The sequence below is a fragment of the Bombina bombina genome, chromosome 8 (assembly GCF_027579735.1).
Source record: "Bombina bombina isolate aBomBom1 chromosome 8, aBomBom1.pri, whole genome shotgun sequence".
In the NCBI taxonomy this organism is placed as follows: domain Eukaryota; kingdom Metazoa; phylum Chordata; class Amphibia; order Anura; family Bombinatoridae; genus Bombina; species Bombina bombina.
Genome location: NC_069506.1, coordinates 244,487,958 through 244,510,452, shown reverse-complemented (window position 1 = coordinate 244,510,452; position 22,495 = coordinate 244,487,958). Strand labels below are relative to the sequence as shown.

The following is a 22,495-nucleotide window of genomic DNA, read 5'->3' as shown; positions in this document are numbered from 1 at the left end:
ACCTGTCCCACCAGAACCAGCAGATCTAGCTGAACCTGTCCCACCAGAACCAGCAGATGCAGCTGAACCTGCACCTCAAGCGACTAGAAGCCCTGTTGCTCAAGAGCCTGTGGATGCATTGTATTCTCCCCTGGGTGAGGAATACATTGCACTCCAGAGGAGGCTCATAACAAGCTCTGAGAGCAGACAAAGAGGCCAAGAGAGGTTCCACAGGAGCCAAGAGAGGTTCTTCAGGAGCCAAGAGAGGTTCTTCAGGACCCAAGAGAGGTTACACAAACGTAGCATAGAGCGGCAGAGGGACATGGCAGCATCATTAAGTGGAAGTGTTCAAAACCAGTCACAGATTATGCAAATTCTGTCTGATATACAGATGCAGATGAACAATAGATGGCGAGAACAAAATCAACTCTTGGGTGTGTTGGTTGAGCACTTTACACACCAGCAGGACACTGCCTCCAGCCTATCATCTGTGGCCAGCACACCAGCAGAAACATCAGAATCTTCTCAAACCAGGAGAACAAGGCAATCCACTACAGTCACCTCAGCTCCCTCATCTAAGAAGCCAAAAAAGAAATAAATATTCTTATAGTTCACCATAAATCTTGTCCTCTGTTATTTACCATATAATTGTCATCCACATCCATGTGAGGTGTGTTTTATTACACTAATATTGTTAAAACATATAATAAGACCTGTGTGGAAATGGCCCAAAAAAGGTCATATTAACCTGTTTATGACATATTCATGTTCTATAAACCACATCACATAGTTATGTATGAAGGGTACATATAGTAATATTCACTTCTAAGATGTAAATCAAGGTTTCTCACATTTAATATAAATTGACACATGGGAATATATAAAAATAATAATGTATTTACAGAAGGTGTGAACATACGGTATAAACATCTATTTTCAGTCTTATTAATGATAGTCGATAAATCATAGTGACCTAAACATGAATTAAACAAATGAGACATTTTCAGTAAATAGGGTGGTTAAGGGAAGTGGGGTGGGATGTAGTAGTTTCACTTACATGCAGTGGAAATCCGCAGTATGTAAAGATGGTGGCTAATGAGGGCGTGCATTGTCAGGTGTTTTAAGGCTGCAGGTGAGAGGTTGTACTGTTTGTGATTGGTTTGACACACTTGCAGGGGCAGGAATAATAAATGCTTAGAAGAGGTTTAACTGTTTGAGATTTGCGGCTGATATGTATGTGATTGCGCATGCGTTTGTTAGGCCTTCAGGGAGTTACGTTGCTTTTTTAGTCAGTGCAAGGGTTGCTGCACCTGCAATATGTGGCGAGATAAGAATGGAGTCAATTTTCTGAATTCTGCGTCCTTACGCTGTATATTGGATACCAAATTGCGCGTCTGTTCTATGTTAGTCTATGGGTAAAAAAAAGACGTCCGAAGGGTGAAATATACACGCGTAACTTGTATGCTATGCCGTATATGTAATACCAAAATCGCGTAAAATATGGCGGCGGAGGATTTTGTTGGTGACGCTGCATATGTAATGGAGGCCATTGTGTGCAATGTCACCACCAGCACAGTGCTCATATACTGAACTGTGTGCAATATATAAGAAAAGAAAAAAATATTTTTATGTATGCCATATCCAGAATCTTTTTGGCTATTGAAGAAACTGGTTAAAAAAAAAAAAAAAAAAAAAAAGGACTTGCGATTGTACATTTTATTTTATTGCATTTTCTAAGGGCCTGATTATCAAACTCTTCCTGGCATTGAGAGACATCACTACGCATATGTGAAAATGTGTAATTTGGGATCTCTTTGCTAAACAAATGACGAATATGGCCACAGCTATTTTCGATGCCGATATATTCGTGTGAAGGTGCAAAACACAAAGATATCTGAGTTGCACTTTCACACTTCTATATCAGGTGCCAAAATAGCTAAATTTTCATCATTTTCAGACAAATTGGGAATTTCTGCCTAGAAATCACCCAAAACTTTTTTTTTTTCCCAGCCAATATATTGTAATGTAGGAGTCTCTCACATACTAGCGCTGCGGAATCTGTTGGCGCTCTACAAATAACCGATAATAATAATACAGAACCCTGCAGAGCGATAGAAACAGATCTTATGGTTTGAGGAACCTTGCAGTACTTGCAAGACGTGCCAGATAACCTCACCAGACTGTTGGTGAGATCACTTAACAATAACAGAATATAAATAAAATTTGTATTAATGTCCCTTTAAATGATTTAAGTACATATAAATAAAAACATTTCACTATAATGTCCTTTTAACTATCTGTTCTGGCAACTTTAATCTTTATGCAATAAAATTTGGATTCCACCTGTGTATAAACCTGGGAATCACTTCATTAATTTTCCTTCAATGTTGAGTTGCAGGTATTTGCCTTTTACAACCAATTGTTTTTAAAAAAAAAAGATGTAACAGATTCTCAGCTTGGTAGTTAAATAAGAATCTGAGGGGAATTCCTTCATCTGTCGAAATAAAACGTTTTGAATCGAAATGAAAGCTGAGGATAAAGCGTCACATATGGAGAGAGTTCTATTTGTGGATTGGAAAGAAAAGAAAACTCTAGAACTATATTAACAAAAAAAGCTAACAATTTTCTAGAAAGAGACAACTGAACGATTAAAATTATGCATCAATTAAGTTTTAGTTTTTTTATGTCACAGATAAAATATTATAGAAGACATTTATAAGGCTAAATATAGAAGTGGGGTGCAATCAATAGTGCAAGGTATTGTTTGCATAACCATGATCAAAAAATAACACACAATCTAGTATTACAAGCGAATGGCTAAAGGGATTAAACCTAAATGTTTTCTTTTATGATTCACATAGAGCAGGTGATTTTTAATAACTTTCCAATTTACACCTATTATCTAATTTGTTATATTATCTTGATATTCTTTGTTTTAAATGATACCTAGGTAGGCTCATGGGCTGCTGATTGGTTGCCTCACATAAATGCCTCGTGTTATTGGCTCACCAAATGCATAAACTAGCTCCCAGTAGTCTATTGCTGCGGCTTCTTCAACAAATGATACCAAAAGAATGAAGCAAATAAGATGATAGTAGTAAATTGGAAAGTTGTTTAAAATTATATTCTTTATCTGAATCATGAAAGAATAATATTTTAACCAAAGCATCTTAAATCAGCCAAAAGTTTTTTAGCGAGCCCTATACTTTTAACGGATGGTACACAGAGTGATGCAGCATGCAGCGTTCATTGTGCTAGTATTAAAAGTGGCAATTTTTTTTTTAAAGTCTAAACCAGAAGTAAACCATTATTATTGGTATCATAGCACAAAACTACATGAAGAACTCAACTACTTGCGCAACATCAACTTAGCGCTCGAGCAAAACCCAACATTTTACTGCACAACCCCATACAAGTTTATAATGTGAGGGATTTATCTCACCTACGCCATTAGACATACAGATGTTGTGCGGCCTAGACTACGAGCAAGATTTATTTATCTATGAAAGGACAGGATTCACATGTCGTGAACCTGTCCGAATTTGATCGCAGATTGTGGAGTGTATTTGCTCATAAAATTTAACATTTGCCGGTGAGGGCTTGTGCACTGCCGCCCCTGAGGAAATGCTATTTATATGAAATGCATAGGATGCATGCAACTTAGCTGTTAAACACTATGGGGCCAATTTCTGGAAGTGCGAGCGGACATGATACGATGTAGGGTATCATGTCCCCCGCACATCAATAAATGCTGACAGCATATTTTGTCGGCATTTATCATTGCACAAGCAGTTCTTATGAACTGCTTGTGCAATGCTGCCCCCTACAGATTTGCAGGCAATTGGCCATTAGCAGGGGGTGTCAATCAGCCCGATCGTATAGGATCAGGTGGATTGATGTCCGCAGTCTCAGAGCAGGAGGACAAGTTATGGAGCAGTGGTCTTTAGACCTCTGCTTCATAACTGCTGTATCCAGCGAGCCTGAAGGCTTGCACGGAAACAGGGGCATCAATCTCCATTCGGAGCTTGATAATTCGGCCCCTATGGGTGTTAAGCCATATTTTCACTTGGAACTTCAATAAAGTCTTGTTTTCCTTTTTTTATATTGCCACCTCTTGTAGTCTTTGACTGCTAACGTTGTGCTTTGCCTTTCGGATGATTGAGAGGACGTAAAAGATAGTCCTAAACTGTCTTTTACTATAAAACAGAGTACATCTGATAGTCACGTTATCTTTACACCTCTTCAGCATTCTCACGATATGGAGGAAAAGATTCCCGGTGAGGAGGGTGACAGCTTGTCTTCAATTAGGATCTCATTGCAGATATCTGATTATAACCACTAAACAAAGGGACACTGGTAAAGACAAGGACATTACTTACCGTTGTTGAGAGATCTGGGTTAGTCCTATTTCAATCATATGTTATATACACATGACCATCATTTGTTTATGTACATGTTATAACTTTGCTCCCTTTTTATACTGGTTTACATAAGGGTAAAGAGAAATGTATACAAAAAAACCTGGCTCACTGAAGGTTATAACAACCTTACTGCTCTAAGTTGATTTTGCTCAACTTTTAGCCGCCACTGGACTCCACTTTCTCATAGTTTGCCAATGCCGCCCCCTAATCTCACGCATCCAGTTATATGAGAGAAAGGCTTGTCAAGCAGCCCGGTCGAATAAATTTGATTTGATTTTCATCTGCCAACTCCAAATGGGTGAGAGAGTTTATGAAGCAGTGGTTTAAAGATAAATTCATGATAAATCTTGCCCTATGGCTTGAACAAACAAAAATAACATTGGGCTTGTAATGAACACAAACATAGATGCGCTATTGATTGTGCTCCAGTGATATTAACATACAATATGGCTAATATTTATGGCTCCACTTGTAATCTATGCCATATTTATTTAAAAAATCATTGATTATTTTTATGACAAAAAATGTATCACTTTTTAAAATGAAATATCTTGTTGGATTAACATTTTTTCTCATATATGTTATAGCAGATTACAATATGCTCCGAAAAGCTACAAACCACATAAAGTATTTTGCCTTGTTCTTGTCTAGAGGAAAAACCACATGGTCCTTTACCCTTTAAGGCTACGCTAATTAAAGATTCAGAGTCTGGCACATCTCACATAGGTTGGCCACAGATGCTGAAATAGTTTAGTGCTGGAAGGCTAACTGAATGGGTACAATGAAATTAAAAGTACCATTACTTACTGAGTAGTCGCACGCTGGTATTATATATGCCGAGTTTATTGGATGCCAGGCATGTGTAATTCCCATAATGCCTTGAGGTAACATTCGCAAACAGGAGCACAGACCAAGATCTGTCGTTCTGAATTTTTAAGCCTTCCGTCTCTTCAGACACTCTGCAGAGAGAGAAAGGCAAGGGAGAGAGAGTGAGACCCAGAAAAAGCGCACAGGGTGACAAATATTAAAAGGAACAATTTAAAATCTGTGCACATCTTTCCAGGCTTATGTTCTATAGCAGTGACCAAGAATTTGAATATAACACAAGACTATTCGTGTGGATAGCCAATAGTTAGAATGTTATATATCAAATATACTTATTTAGTGTAGATTGCTATAGCCAGCTTGCCAAACCTAAGATTAAGAGCAACAAAGAAGCATGAAGCAGGCACGCATTCCATAGCCCACAAATACTCCTCGACATATTCCCATTTGCAACACGCAAAATGCTTCTCTTTTAGCAGCTGGCTCACTTCCTGTTCTCCTCTGCGTGAACCTAATGGAATGGTGCTGGATCTGTTTGTATATGGGGGTTTATTGGCAGTCCGTTTTACTAAAGCATTGCTCAACTTTTATATCCCAGCTAACCTGGGTAATCACAGCACTGTCTAAATTTGTGCTTGTATTTCTTTGCAAACAAGCGCCTGCCCAATATTGTCTCAGGTTTTTTATTTCCCTGAAATTGCCCTCTTATCTGAGAGGATTGTCCTTACAGCACTGTAGAATTAAAGCCAATATTAGAAATATTATATATAAATATATAGTATGTATATATAGCAATTACTCATTATTAAATATCATGTAAACGTGCACATGTCTGAAGAATTATATGGCAGCAGTTTTGTAAAAATGCTTTTGAACCCTAGATGGCACGATGTATAACATTGTTAAAAGCAGTTCCCAAGAAATTGCCATTTAGTGCTCCACACGCATGCACACCTTGCTGTTTAACAAAGGATACCAAGAAAACAAAGCAAATTTTGATCATAGAAAAGTTTTGTAAAATTGTACACTCCCATCTGATTCATAAAAGACAGACATTGAGGCCCCATTTATCAAGCTCTGTATGGAGCTTGAGGGCCCTGTTTCTGGCGAGTCTTCAGACTCACCAGAAATGCAGTTATGAAGCCCACAACCCCTGTCCACCTGCTCAGAGCAGGCAGACAGGAATCACCTACAATTCAACCCAAACCGAGTACGATCGGGTTGATGACACCTCCCTGCTGGTGGCCCATTGGCCGCGAATCTGCAGTGGGAGGCGTTGCACCAGCAGCTCTTGTGAGCTGCTGGTGCAATCTGAATACAAGACAGTGTATTGCTCTCCGCATTCATCGTTGTCTGTCGGACCTGATCCCGCACTGTCGGATCAGGTCCGACAGACATTTGATAATTCGGCATCATTGGGTTTTTATGTCCCTTTAAGAGCATACTAATGGTTAGGATTTGCATTTAAAGTGTGTTTACGTATAAATTATTCAGAGTTTCATTTGTCTAATCATAGCTGCACATGCATCTAATCAGGACATGTAATTGGGCTGTCATTGTTTACCCCTGACTTGCCTCTCCAAAGTAGGTAGCTATTATATGTATGGCAAGAAGACGTGCATTAGTAGCTTTCATGAGGTAATGAATGTCAAAGATGGCGGCTGCCAGTGGCATTCGGCTCTTTTCAGAGCCATATTTCTTTTTGTCAAACTGCACACAAAAATTTGTACAAATCCAGATCTAAGTGTGTTGCACTTATACAAGAAGAAATCTGGCTCTGAAAAGAGCCAAATGCCACTGGCGGCCTCCATATTCGGCATTCAAGGACTTCAAGAAAACTAAGAATGCACATGTCTAATAGCAAGTCAGCTATGTAAAACGAAATGATCCTGCAATAAGACTAAGTTGACTTGTATTGAGCTGACTTAGAGCTTAACCCCTTTTCTGCCGTGAATTTCAGAGAAAAATCTGCCCCAAAGTACAGAAGAATTTTTTAGCACTTTTGCTATATTTAAACAGAAATAGAGCTTTTTGATTTTTTTAGATATATTTTGACATTAAAAAGAGCTTTCAGTGGATGACAGCTTCATGCTACACATTTAAGTCCTACTGTAGGCCATTTTCAGTAATAAAAAAACCCACACATTTATTTATTTTCAGTAGACCCAGCAGATTCAAACTATAACATTATTTTATGTATATTTTGTTGGTTATGTATCAAAAAGACTTGGAAAGCTTTTTAGGAATACTGCATTAGGCTTTACTTATAAAGATGCAACAACAGCATTTAGAACATACCAATCACTTGTAAAACAGTAGTCAGCACACAAAGAGGAGAAACAATAGAGGAAAATAACACACTTCCCTTCTGTTAGTGAATGAACAAGTTCAAAGATATAAAACAATTAGTAATCTAAACTAACAGTGCCATCTACAGCCTTAATGTTGTTCATATAATGTGGTACAATACATGCTGTTCGTATTTCCCAACACCCCCCTTCTCAACCCGCGTGTACGTAATTATACAACATTCAGTTTCTTTTGAAGAAAACAATGACGTTCCTTTGGCAACAGTTTAGTGATTGCATCTGCAAGTCATCTCTTCCGAAAGGCAATATTGAATGTCAATAATGCCTTATTCTTGCATGTCCCTGAGCAAATGATATTTTACATCAATGTGCTTGGTTCGAGGATTGACTCTTTCTGATTGTGTCAACTTTATACACCCTTGGTTGTCTTCAAGGTTTAGTATGGGTTTAGACACATCCAGTCTCATATCTAGTAGAAGTTGACAATTCCAAATTGCTTCTTGACATGCATGTGCTGCTACTATATATTCTGCTTTAGTTGATGAGAGTGCAACAGTCACTTGTTTTCGACTAGACCAACTTATTGTTCCTTCTCCATACTGGAATATGTAATTACTTGTAGACTTGCGGTCAGTGGTATCTACGGCCAAATCAGCATCAACATATCCAATTAGTTTTGGGTTTGATGTTGCTGGCAGTCGCAGCTTCATCCGAATTGTTCCTTTAAGGTATTGTATAACCCTCTTTACGGCATTCCAGTCACGTTGACATGGTGTTGCAACTTTTCTACAGAGTATACCCACTGCTGCGGCAATGTCTGGTCTTGTCACTGTGTCAATGTATAGCAATTTTCCAATTGCCCTGCGGTAATTGTCATTATTGGGTAAAAAATGTTCTATTCCGTTGTTTTTCAGGTAATCTGGTTCCATAGGTGTTTTCACTTCTTTTGCATCTTGCATGTGAAACTGTTCTGATATTTCTGTAATTTTCTGACTTTGGTTAAGAAGATAGCTTCCATCCTTTTCCCTCTCTATTTGGATTCCTAGATAATGAGTGATGTTCCCTAGTTCTTTAATCTCAAAGTTCTGTTTCAATATGTGAACTATTCGGTCATAATCCCCTTCTTGTTCAAAACAAGTTATGACGTCATCAACATAAATTAGGATCTATAGCCATTTGTTTTCTTGATGCCTTGAATATAAACATGGACATGCTTTGCTTCTTGAGAATTCTTCTTTCATGAGTACTTCATTCACTTTTTCATTCCACATTCTCGCAGCTTGCTTTAGTCCATAGATGCTCTTTTGAGGTTTACATACAAGGTTCTGTCCTTTCTCAAAACCAGGTGGCTGTTCCATGTAGAGATCCTGCTTGATGCCTCAGTATAGGAAAGCATTTTTGACGTCCAGTTGCCTCACTTGCATTCCCTTTTCGGCTGCAATACTAAGGAGCGCTCTGATGGTGGAGTGCTTTACAACTGGAGCGAATGTTTCATCATAATCTTCTCTAAATTTCTTTGAGTATCCCTTTGTAACTAATCTTGCCTTGTATCTGTGGATATTTCCTTCTGCATCATATTTTACATTAAAAGTCCATTTGCTTCCTATAGTTTTGCGACCAGGGGGGAGCTCAGTTAGTGTCCAGGTTTTATTTTCCTGAAGTGATTTTATTTCTTCTTCGACTGACTTTCTCCATTGATTGGCTTCCCTTTTTGGCATTTTTTCTATATCCTCCCAGGATGTTGGTTTGAGTGTTTCATGTGTCTTAGCGATGTATGACAGCTTGCATGGTGGTATCCCTTTCGTCACCCGAGTTGATTTTTGATTTCTGGCTGTTCAGTGAGTTCTACTGGTTTGTGAGTAGCTATTTTTTCTATTGTAAGCTCCAATTCTTGTTCTGACTCCTGCACAGCTTCACTTTGGTCAGCATCTCTTGCTGGTTCAGTGGACAATTTTTCTTCACAGCCCGTACTTTGTTCACTGTAGCCCACCAGAATGCCTTCTATGGCTGTTTTCTCTAATTTGGAGCGTTTCTCACTTGGAACATAGGCGTATGCTTTACATCCAAATACTCTAATATGCCCCATAGTAGGTTTTGATCTATTCCACATTTCATATGGGGGTACTTTCAATAGTTTTTGATGTTAGCCTGTTCTATAGGTATGTTGCAGTCATTATTGCTTCACCCCAGTACTGGTTAGGTAAATTGGCATCTGAAAGCATGCATCTGGGCATTTCTATGAGGGTGCAATTTTTCCTTTCTGCAACACTGTTTTGCTCTGGAGTGTATGGAACAGTTGTTTGATGTACAATACCTTGTTTCTTTAAGTATGACTCCACTCCCATACTCATATATTCCTCTCCATTGTTGGTACGTATTATTTGTGGTTTCCATTGAAATTTGTTTCTCTGATGTCATGCTTTTGTGGTTCATCAGATATGTTGTTGTGTACCTGGAATAATCGTTGATGAAGGTCAGTAAATATCTGTTCCCGCCAGGTGTGCGGGTTTTCATTGGTCCACACACGTCACTGTGTATGAGTTCCATGGGGTGAGTGGTTTTTCTTGAACTGGCTTGTGGAAGTGGGGTACGTGTGGAATTTGCTTTTGATACAACATGTGTACTTCATGAGCATGTGGCAAGGCAATATTATCATGTCTTCTGATAAATCTCCCATTGCAAGTTCCTTTATGGCTTCTGGGTTTTGATGCCCTAATCGTCTGTGCCACAGGTTGATACATTTGTTGTGTGGATTATAAATGGTTGTTTTGACTTGCTCCCTTTCAGTGATGAGTTTGTACAAGTGTTCATTTAACCTTCCTTTTGCTAGGATGTGTCTCCTGTTTTGAATTGTGCATTCATTGCCTTGGAACAGGACTGTGAGTCCATTGTTAGCAAGAGTTATCACTGATAGGAGGCTTCCTTCTAAACTTGGGATGTACAGATCATTCTTTGCTAGGATGCTTTGCATATCTCCTAATGGTGTGATGCAATTCAGCGGTAATACTTTTCCCATTTGCTAGGAAGACTTTGTCTTTTGCATTGAAATCAATTTCTATGAAGAATGACTCATCTTGTCATGTGACTAGTTCTCTCTGAGTTAATGCACCATCCGTGTGGTGTACTATTCTGAGTCACTTTAAAGCTACCGCTCCATGATGCAGCTGCAGTTTCCTTTGTGGTTGCCATAGCTCTTTCTCTTGTGGGTGGCTCTAACCTTCGCTGCTTAGGTTTCTAGATTGAGCAGTTCTTTTTCAGGTGGTCAGCCTTTTTGCAGAAAAAACACACTGTGGTTTCTCTGTTTTGCTTGGTGCCTTCTTGCACATTCAGAGCTACCTCTGATCTCTCATTTTCTTCACTATGCATGTTTTACTTTCTTTTATTGTATTCATCAATTAATTTTCCCTTAGCATATTCTAGTGTTAGTTCTGGTTCAGTTCTAGTTTCTAGAGCATTGATAAGGGCACCATAACAATGCTACCCCGTGATTGTCTTTAATTTCTTCTCCAATTGCACATAGCTGTTCCACAATTTCTAGCATAGCATTCACATGTTCACACATTTCCTGGCCTTTTTCCAGCCTCATCTTATACAGTCTGCGCAGCAAATATAGTTTACTATTTAAGTTTGAACGCTCATGCAGTTTTTGTAGTGCAGTCCACATACCTTTAGCTGTGTTTTCTTTTCTTATATGAATGAGTTGCTTTTGCTTGCCTGTTTTTCTTGTCCCATTCTTCTGGGTTTTCAGTGGGTCTGTTTGTATCCAGCACCTCCCATAAATCATCTTTGGATAACAGCATTTCAAGCTTAAACTTCCACAGATAGTAGTTGGTATTGTTTAGCTTTGCTATTGCATATTTCACATCTGAACCACTTACCATCTTTTAGTAAATTAGATGCAGCTCTTGTCTCCTCATACTATTTACTTGGATCATAGATGCAACACTTACTGACTTGTAGTTTTCCTTTAGTGTCTGGGCCCATAACCTGTTGGTTATGTATCAAAAAGACATTGGAAGCTTTTAGGAATACTGCATTAGGCTTTACTTATAAAGATGCAACAACAGCATTTAGAACATTACATACCAATCACTTGTAAAACAGTAGTCAGCACATAGAGGAGAAACAATAGAGGAAAAACACAACTTCCTTCCTGTTAGTGAATGAACAAGTTCACAGATATAAACAATTAGTAATCTAAACTGAACAGCGCCATCTACAGCCCTAATGTTGTTCATACATGTGGTACAGTACATGCTGTTGTATTTCCCAACATATACAGCATGACATATGAGAACTGCACAACAAAATGTGTAAAAAAATATATAAATTTTATTAAAATAATTGTAAGCAATTTTGTGTGTGTGTTTTTTTTTAAATGGTACAGTCAAAAGAAGAAAGGGTTATCCTCATATAAATAAGGGCTTTTGGTTATAGTTAAATAAATTAGATATGTACATAGGGCAAGGGTCAGTAACCTTGGCACCCCAGATGTTTTGGAACTACATTTCCCATGATGCTCAGACAGCCTAAAGAGTTTATCAGCATTGTGGGAAATGTAGCTCCAAAACATCTGAGGTGCAAAGGTTGCTGACCCCTGACATAGGGCTCCCAATAAATGCATATTTATTCCCATAGTGACCATCTGGCTATTGAAACCAATCCTATATCTTTGTTTTAAAGGAGGACTTCTGGGCCTTAATACAAGGGGTCATAGGGTCTCTAGATATTTTTGGTAGCCTATTATTACATTTTACATGCTGGAGTGTATTAAATTGCTTACAAATAGCTCATTAACTTTTATTTGAAATAACTGTTTTGCATGTTAAAACCAATACTGCAGCATTTAAATGTAAGATGCAGAAGCAGAAATCAACCTGTCAGTGTCTTAACCTATTTGAAAAGGATGAGAATATGGTGAATACACTTAGTGGTGCAATAACAGTCATAGTGTGTGAGGTCCTATGTATCTGGTGAGACTCAGAGGTATGCGCTCAGTTTTGCAAGAAGCTTGTAGCTTACTGATTGTTCCTTCTGGTATAAACAGTAGAAGATCCTGCACATATACTTTCCACCACCCCTCCGCTAACACCGCTATAAACATAACATTCACCCAGTCCTGGGATAAGCAGCGTGGAGATCACCTGGGGGAGAAAGAGTGCAAAAGCAGATCGGATGATGTCCATGCGCATCCAGATCTTCACTAACCCGGTACCAATACAGTGTGGGTTCCTCTGTGTTGTTTTTGTGTCGCTCAGCATGTAGCATGATGTCAGCGTAGGAAGGGAAATCCATCCCCCTCTAATTGCTGATACTTTCAGTACAGCTTCCGCTCAATCCGTCATGTGATGACTTGTCCACCAATCGGAACCTTCTCACATCCAGGCTGTTGTAGACAGTTCCCGAAAAAACTTTAGTATACTTATTGAAGAAAGCTCCATAGGGCTAAAGGCTCCGTGTAAAGGAGTGGATTCCCCACAATCCCCTAAGTAATAATTTGAAAAAAGTTCCAAAACGAAGTCTTTTGAAAATGATAGATGCTTTATTCCAGTATTAAAAACATACAGGAGACAAATAATTTTATTTACAGAGACTTCCTGTTGGAGGCGGAGCAGGCAGGTAGCTGCAGGTAGCTGCAGGTGCTGTGGAAGCTTCGCGCCTCTGTATGAGGCCCAATTCACCACCAACTGATGCCTTTTTTTGCCCTTGGCCACGCACAGGCCTGGGCTATGGGACTTTGACCCGGCACAAGGAAGTCAATATTTTGCAGCCTAATAGTGCACGCCGGCTGGTGCACACCTTTCTTCACTGGAAAAGTCACTTACAGATACGCCCTGTGGATGGTATACAGAGCCGTATAGGGGTGGCTGTGATCTTTTCTATCTGAAATGCATATGATATATAAAAGCTGTTACCCCTAAGTGAAGTGAATTGCTTTCTTTAAAGATCGACTGGACCCTACCCGCTTAAAGATTACCTTCCTCAAAACACTGCATACTTCCAGGAGTTGGCCACACAAAACCGCCGCTACAACACTCACCTGGTGGAGCAGTTGTTACCGGCGAGCGGCAAGCTCTTTCTGCTCCTGACCGAGTCCCGAGCTGCTCCCTGAATGGTTCCTGTGGATTGAGTACGCCGGGGAACACTGTTATCGCGAGCAGCAAAGCCGCTCTCCCTGGACGAGAGTTACGGCTGACGAGAAGTGGGAGCCCCCTGGACGGGCACACAGCCAAAGTGTTGGCACCTCCCCCAACGCGAGGTGCGGTTAGCTTCACTATATCGCGGTCCTGGCTACCGCCTGACTGGGGCCTTTTAACAACATGCTTAGTTGCTCTTGGCTCTTGGATCTCGGAGGTCTAGTCTGAGGGATTTCAGAGACGCCCGTTACTGCAATACATCGCGCAAGGTCATCTGCAGCTGTATCACAGTCAGGGGACCTCTGGCTGCAACAGCTCTCTTCCTAAATTGGGACTGCACCCGAAGAGGCTCCTATTGCCGGTCCCGAGAGACTACATCCAGGTCTGTTTGTCGGCCTCTTGTCGACGTTAAATCACTTCAAACTCATACTGGTATAAAGGCTTAATTTGTGTCGGTATCCTGCTTAGGGTGGCATAAAGACTTTCCACCTTGAATGAACTCACTGGTGGGTCAGGCATTTACATTGGGCTATGTAAACCGCTACCTTAGGAACTTACAGAGGGTACGAGATCGAGAGTGGGGCCAAGGGCGACCAGCCCCAGAGTGGAAGGCCCGGGACTTGTGTCTCAATTATATGTGCTTAACTTGTTTTGTTTGGCCTCATTAGGCAGATAGTTTTTTTTGTTCTCTTTTCTTGTCCCAAGGAACAGGGGCTTAGAGAAAAATGCACACATGAGTAATTTTTAATATGCAATGTTATTTGTTATAAAAGCATAAGTGGCTGTTTTTTATAGATCTTGGTATTTATAGCTAGCTACTATTAGAGGGTACTGAAGCTGAACCCCACATATGATAGATAAATATTGGGCGCTATGTGTACTATGCCACTTTGACCTTACTTATTTAGATATTTAAGTTAACAGCACTGTTCTACTGGTTGCATAAATATAGCCTCCTAGATTAAGTCTTTGCTGTATTGTATTGCTTACCTAATTTTTGACAGGCAACCCCCTTGAGGGAGAGGTACACCCCAAAAATTTACCTAACATAATTATATATTGGTTTAGAAGATGTGTATTGCACTTTCACTCCAGCCTTGTATATTTTTGATAAAAGTTAAACTTCAGGGCTTCACGAGAATCTAAGGGTAACAAAACACTATAATAATTGCAGAGCACTGAGTAGGTTTTGCAGGTTTTTTTTCTTTTTTTTTTATGGTTTTGTTCAATCGAATTGTACTACACAATATGGTTAGCTATTTCACAAAATGCTGTACTTCGTTATAATCTGTTAGGGCACTATAAGTTTCTACATTAAGTACTCTGATCTGACATGCAATGTTATATGATATAAAAGCATAAGTGGCTGTGTTCTATAGATCTTTTGTATTGACAGTTTGCTACTATTAGAGGGTACTAAAGCTGAACCCCACACATGATAGATAAACGATATAAATTGGGCGCTAGAAGTACTATGCTACATTGACCTTACACATTTAGATATTTAAGTTAACAGCATTGCTTTACTGGTTGTAGGAATATAGCCTCTTAGAGTAAGCTTTTGTTGTATTGTATTGCATACCTAATTTTTGACAGGTAACCCTCTTGAGGGAGAGGTACACCCCAAAAACTTAACTAATATTAGGTTAGAAGCTGTGTATTGCACCTCCACATCAGCCTTGTTTTCTTGGATAAAAGTTAAATTTTAGGGCATCACGAGAGTCCAAGTGTAACAAAACACTATAATATTTGCAGAGCACTGATTTGGTTTTGCAGGTTTTTTCCTTTTTTTTTCTATGGTTAAGTTTAAAGTGAATTTTATTACACATTATGGTTAGTTGTTCCACAAAATATAGTACTTTTCACAATCTGCTAGAGCACTATAAGTTTTTGCAATAAGTACCCAGACCTGTCCTCTTTATTATTAAAGACATATATACATCAGCTGTTTGAGCACAGAATAAATCACAGTTACGCTCGGTTCATGGACAAATACATTAATCCAAGAAGTTCACCCTCCAATATGCCCCCTAAAGTAAGGGAGAAAAAGGGGAGCGGCAGGAACCTAGATTCCAGCTTAGCCTCCCCATCGGATAAAAGTGTCTCCAATCCCCCTCCAATCAATATGGTAGAATTTGCAGCTGAAGTGGCCAAAATACTTACACCCCAATTTGACATGATCAAACAGGAGATTAGGAGCGAGATATCAAACCTCACTTTGGAGGTTAGACAGTTCTCCTCAAGACTAGACGAAATTGAGAATCGGGTCTCAGATCTAGAGGACAGACTCAATGTATTAGAGCCTACAACGGACTCCCATAGCAAAATCATTACGGCCTTGCAGGCTAAAATTGAAGACCTCGAAGACCGATCGAGACGCAACAATCTTAAAGTGATCGGTCTACCCGAGTCCCCTGAATTTCAAGACTTAATGAATTTTGCCACTATTATATTACCCCAGGCCTTACAGATCCCGGCTCCTGCTGCTCCCTTTTTGATTGAAAGAGCCCATAGGATAGGTCAAAGACGTGAGCCCAGTGAGGTGGCACGACCAAGGCCGATAATTTTTAAGTTTGTGAACTTCCAAGATAAACTACTATATCTCAAACACTACAGGAAATGTGGCTCTCTTTTCGTAGGCTCCCATAAACTTTTAGTGTTTCAAGACTTTTCATCTGAAACACTGACTAAGAGAAGAGACATGTCATTTTTTTATGGGAGACTACAGAAAGAGAGCTACAATATTAGGCTGATTTACCCTGCAAAGTTAATTGTACAAAAGGATGGCTCTACACATACACTTAATAATGTTAGAGAAGCGGAGACCTTCTGTAGGGAAGCTGGTGTACCCTGATTAGGTAGCGAAGTGTTCTAAGTGCAAGTATTTTGAGCCTAGAATGTTAATATTTAGTCACTATATGACTTGTTCATGGAATCATGGTTTTCACAGAGCAGAATATATTAGTTATAGAATTGGTGTCTTTTCTAATTTCTATTTTTGTTATGTTTTTTTTTGGGGGGGCTAGTCAGGTGTTCCAATTGTCCTGGGTTTTTTTTTTTTTTTCTCTTCTTTCTCGTTTTGCCTCTCCCTCTCGCGATCCTCCACCCCCTTCTCCTCCCCCCCCTTGTTGGGCCGCCACCCCCCGGATGGAGGTCCCCTGTCTTGTACCTGGTTATATAGAACACCTTAACACCCTTCAATGGGTGGGTGATGATATGGTGGAAAATACTAATGGCAGATAGCCTTAAACTATTGTCCTGGAATGTAGGGGGCATTAACTCTCCAATTAAGAGAAAAGCCATAATAAAACATCTGGGGAAATTCAACCCTGATATAGTTCTCTTACAAGAACTACACCTTAATATTAATGAAATCCCTAAACTTAAATCCAAGTGGGTGGGTGAAGTGGTAGCGGCTCCATTTTCGTCAAGAAAGAGGGGGGTCGCAATCTTGATAAACCGGAAATTAGATTATCAAATAATTAATACGGAGGCCGACCCCGAAGGGAGATTCTTAATACTTGAAGTGAAGGTTAATCATACTAGATATATAATTTGTAACATATACGGTCCAAATCAAATTGACCATACCTTCTGGTCAAATCTTTCTGTAAAACTGCACAATTTTATTGGATTAAATTTAATTATGGCTGTTAAAAAAAAAAACAAAAAAAAAAAAAACATACAGGAGACATGTAGCTTTCCTCCATGGCAATACAGAAGTCTGACCGGTTTCAGTCTAAATGACTGTAATCATAGACTAATTGGTGTCATGTGAAACAACTATTTAAGCAAAATGCATCACCTCCTGATAGGTTAAAAACAATAGGCTTGGATTAAACCCCATATGTTCATTTAAAACTATGCACAATTAAACAAAGACAGGTGCACATACAAATACGTTACAAAGGGCACATATATTCAATAGCATAAAGAATAGATGTTCAACAACTATTGGATATTAGACAGTTATTGAAGTAATATGATAATAAAGGTAAAATAAATACATATAAATGCCCAATAACTAAACGTTTATAAGTATCAATAAACCACATGCATATTAATTCATGTAACTCCCAATAGGAGTACATAATTTAACCATCTAGTAAAAAAACATATGTACTCTTTCGTGTGATATTTAAACAGCTGTTAAATTGTTGAATAGCAAGAATGCACAGCCATATGTATAAGGAGGAGAAAATCAACCATATAAATGCTACACACTTAGTATCAGATATGCATAACACCATATTGATAACCATTATATGTCCAATAAATTGACCTATTGATTACAAATATATTTTAAAAAAAAATGTTACACATATAAAGACTGCCTAAATGGCATAATCAAACTAGAGCATTAAGCATATGTGAGTTGTTGTAATTGATATCGTATGATATTGACCACCTTTGACCCCCCATATGTAAGTTTATAATTTATACAAAGAGTATAAATAATATAGGCTACTTTGGACTCTCCATCTATTAAATAGCTACATTAAAGGGCCATAATACCCAAATGTTTAAACACTTGAAAGTGATGCAGCATAGCTGTAAAAAGCTGACAGGAAAATATCACCTGAGCATCTCTATGTAAAAAAGAAAGATATTTTAACTCAAAAGTTCCTCAGTAGCCACATCCCATTGTAAAGGATTTTTAAGCAGCATATTAGTATGTCTGTCCCGGGACAGCTGAAAGGATGAGCCTCGTGCACTCTCATGTTATTTCCCTATTCAGTTTAGGGAAGTTTACAATTAAATCTCATGAGAGTTAAGTCAAATCTCATGAGATCACAGTAAAAGAGTTCATGACCTCAGCCCTGCTGATGCTGATTGGCTGCTGTTCATTTCTTCATTTTTTTTTTTACCTGCAGCTGGGAGCAGCTGAGTATAACTGAGCTGAGGAGATTGTGAGGTAAAATATCTTCCTTTTTTACATAGAGATGCTCAGGTGATATTTTCCTGTCAGCTTTTTACAGTTATGCAGTTTCAAGTGATTTAGCATATGAGTATTATGTCCCTTTAACTGCTAAATAATTATACATTACTGCAAACTAGAGAATACATATATTCATCTTATAACATACTCGAAACGTACATTAAGATAGTATGCAAATAAATATTTCATTGTATTCAAATAGTAATATAATGCATAAAATCAGATATGCCAAATCTATTTGTTGCAGGTAATCAATGGATAAAGCAGATTAACTAATTTGTCAAGAGATGGCTAGGGAACTGAACAAATAAATAAATAAAAAGTAAGGAAAATTGTACTTAAGAGAGACTGGCAACTATCTCTGCCAAAAGTTGATTATGTCGAATTCAGAGTTAAAGCCCTGCGGTAGCAAGCTCTGTAATTTAAAGAGCCAGTAAATTTCTTGTCTACATAGGATTGGGAACTTATCACCCCCCCCGGTGATCTTTTGGTCTACTCTATTGTTTGCCACCTGAAGGTATTAACATTTTTGTGGTGTCTATCAATGAAATGTTTCGAGAGATACCCAAAACAGGTTATAGACAAGGCCTTGTTTGAGACTCAGGGCATTAACAGAGAGACATTATTACAGGGCAATGGCGAACGAAGCATGAGAGCTAAGCGCCAGGATCAACAAAAACCTAAATTTATCACCTCTTATTCTACCCAATTTGAAGAAGTGTGTCAGGTGGGAAAAAGAAATTTACCAATCCTGATGGGTGATAAAGGATTAAGGAAAAGTGTAGAGAAAGGCTGCATGTATATACTTAAGAGGAATGTTAAACTTGGTAACATCCTTGTACCCAGTATGTTAAAAGAAAACAAAAGCATGGCCAGTTCCTGGATGCGATTTAATGGTACATACAAATGTGGTAGAAAAACATGCACATCTTGTGATTGTGTTAACTTATCAACCTCCTTTATATCACATACCACAGGAGAGGAATTTCCAACCAAGGGGTGTATGAATTGCAAGAGCATCTTTGTTGTGTATTTAGTTGAGTGTACATCATGCCAAATACAGTACATAGGTAGGACCACTAGAGAAGTGGGAAAACGTGTCAGAGAGCACTTGTCCTATATTCCTATATATCTGGAGAACGTCCGTGTTCTGCTCTCTCGAAACATTTCATTGATAGACACCACAAAAATGTTAACACCTTCAGGTGGCAAACAATAGAGTAGACCAAAAGACCACAAAGGGGGAGTGGTGATAAGTTCCCAATCCTATGTAGAAAAGAAACTTACTGGATCTTTAAATTGCAGAGCTTGCTACCGCAGGGCTTTAACTCTAAATTCGACATAATCAACTTTTGGCAGAGATAGTTGCCCGTCTCTCTTAAGTACAATTTTCCTTACTCTTTATTTATTTATTTGTTTGGTTCCCTAGCCATCTCTTGACAAATGAGTTAATCTGCTTTATCCAGGGATTACCTGCAACAAATAGATTTGGCATATCTGCTTTTATGCATTATATTACTATTTGAATACAATGAAAGATTCATTTGCATACTATCTTAATGTACGATTCGAGTATGCTATAAGATGAATGTATGTATTCTCTAGTTTGCAGTAATGTATAATTATTTAGCAGTTAATATAGCTATTTAATAGATGGAGAGTCCAAAGTAGCCTATATTATTTATACTCTTTGTATAAATTATAAACTTACATATGGGAGGGGTCAAAGGTGGTCCATATCATACCATATCAATTGCAACAACTCACATATGCTTAAAGCTCTAGTTTGATTATGCCATTTAGGCACTCTTTATATGTGTATTTTTTTTTATATATATTTACAATCATTTGCTTCAATAGGTCAATTTATTGGACATATAATGATTATCAATATGGTGTTATGCATATCTGATACTGAGTGTGTAGCATTTATATGGTTGTTTTTTTCCTCCTTATACATATGCCTGTGCATTCTTCCTATTCAACAATTTAACAGCTGTTTAAATATCACATGAAAGAGTACATATGTTTTTTTACTAGATGGTTAAATTATGTACTCCTATCGGGAGTTACATGAATTAATATGCATGTGGTTTATTGGTGGTTATTGGGCATTTATATGTATTTATTTTACCTTTATTAGCATATTATTTCAATAACTGTCTAATATCCAATAGTTGTTGAACATCTATTCTTTATGCTATTGAATATATGTGCCCTTTGTAACGTATTTGCATGTGCACCTGTCTTTGTTTAATTGTGCATAGTTTTAAATGAACATATGGGGTTTAATCCAAGCCTATTGTTTGTAACCTCGCAGGAGGTGGTGCATTTTGCTTAAATAGTTGTTTCACATGACACAAATTAGTCTATGATTACGGTCATTTAGACCGACACCGGTCAGACTTCCGTATTGCTATGGAGGAAACCTACATGTCTACTGTATGTTATTAATACTGGAATAATGCATCTATCATTTTCAAAAGGCTTCGTTTTGGAACTTTTTTCAAATTATTTAAAAAAGAATATTCCTGATGCAGCTTTGATTACAGCAAATTAATTAGTGTGCCAGTGTACATTCTCCCTTTAAGCTTTTAAGTCATAAATATTAACGGCTAGATTACGAGTTTGGCGTTAGGCTTAAAAAGCAGCGTTGACCGGTCCCAACGCTGCTTTTTAACACAAGCTGGTATTACGAGTCTTGCAGGTACAGGTGTACCGCTCACTTTTTTGGCCAGACTTGGAAATACCGCAAATCCACTTACGTCAATTGTGTATCTTATTTTTTCAATGGGACTTGCATGGCGCCAGTAATACGAGTCTGCCAAAAAGTGAGCGGTAGACCCTCTCCTGTCAACACTGGTATTGCATTTTAAAGTCAGTAGTTAAGAGTTTTACACTTATTTTCATAGAAAAAGTTTTGGCTGTGCAATTCAGTAATAAAGGATGACTTTGCACCAATCTTGCTTTAAGAATAGCCAACTTGGCACACATTCATTCACAGCTGGCACAAACTAGCATGGCTGTAATAGAATAAAACCCAAAATGTCATTCTTCTGGCATCAATCACAAATATTATACATTTAAATAACCCTTTAAAACATCAGTATGTTAAATGTTTTTGAAAGGGGCAGTCTAGTCAGTGTAAAAATAAAATGGTCTAATGCATTAGAGTATTTTTTTATCAGATAGCTTTCTTCTACTGCATTGGTAACACCTGAAAAGGGGTGAAATACATAATCAAGGTTGTGCCCCTGTGCCACTCAGTTTGAGGATACAGCGAATGAGCAAATGAGAAGCAGGCATACTTGTGTATGCTCCAATCACTGGACATGTCCGTATCTAATGCAGAGTTGGGGTTCCCGCAGTGCTACTTTGACTACATAGTTAACCCTTTTAAAGAACACATAGAAAAGAATGTCTCAGAATTGCCTTTTTGTAATTCTTACCGTTTATCATCTTTAAACCATTCAAATTCAGGAGGAGGGACAGCCGAGGCTTCACAGCGGAGCACTGCTGATTTGCCCACTGGTGCCTGAGCGTTCTTCACATCTGTAATAGAGGGAGGGTCTAAGGAAACACAAAGGAAAAACCTGATTACTACATGGGTTAATGACATTGTGTAACTCCTAATCACAGCTTTATTAATACCTTATCAGAAGTATTCTTTCTTAAATGTGTAAGTGTTCCCTGTCTTATGTATCATTCCTCATTTCCTTCCTGACGGTTTTCTAAAGATTTTTTAAAGTAACAATACAGGTGGCCCTCGTTTTACAACGGTTCAATTTACACCGTTTTAGAATAACAACCTTTTTTTCCAGTCATGTGACTGCTATTGAAAGCATTGAGAAGCAGTGCATTGATTAAAATAGCCAGTAGCCAAGC

General features: G+C 38.4%; 1 protein-coding gene across 1 annotated transcript in view; it reads right to left on the bottom strand.

Annotated features, from left to right (window-relative positions):
* The window catches only part of IGLON5 (IgLON family member 5), a 658,759-nt gene that overhangs the window by 53,274 nt on the left and 582,990 nt on the right, over nt 1–22,495 (bottom strand). Inside the window, exons 6-7 of the mRNA XM_053691231.1 lie at nt 22,060–22,180; nt 5,208–5,359 (exon numbers count right to left, since the gene is read on the bottom strand). Coding sequence (XP_053547206.1) covers nt 5,208–5,359; nt 22,060–22,180 — 273 coding nt within the window. The remainder of the gene's footprint in view (nt 1–5,207; nt 5,360–22,059; nt 22,181–22,495) is intronic.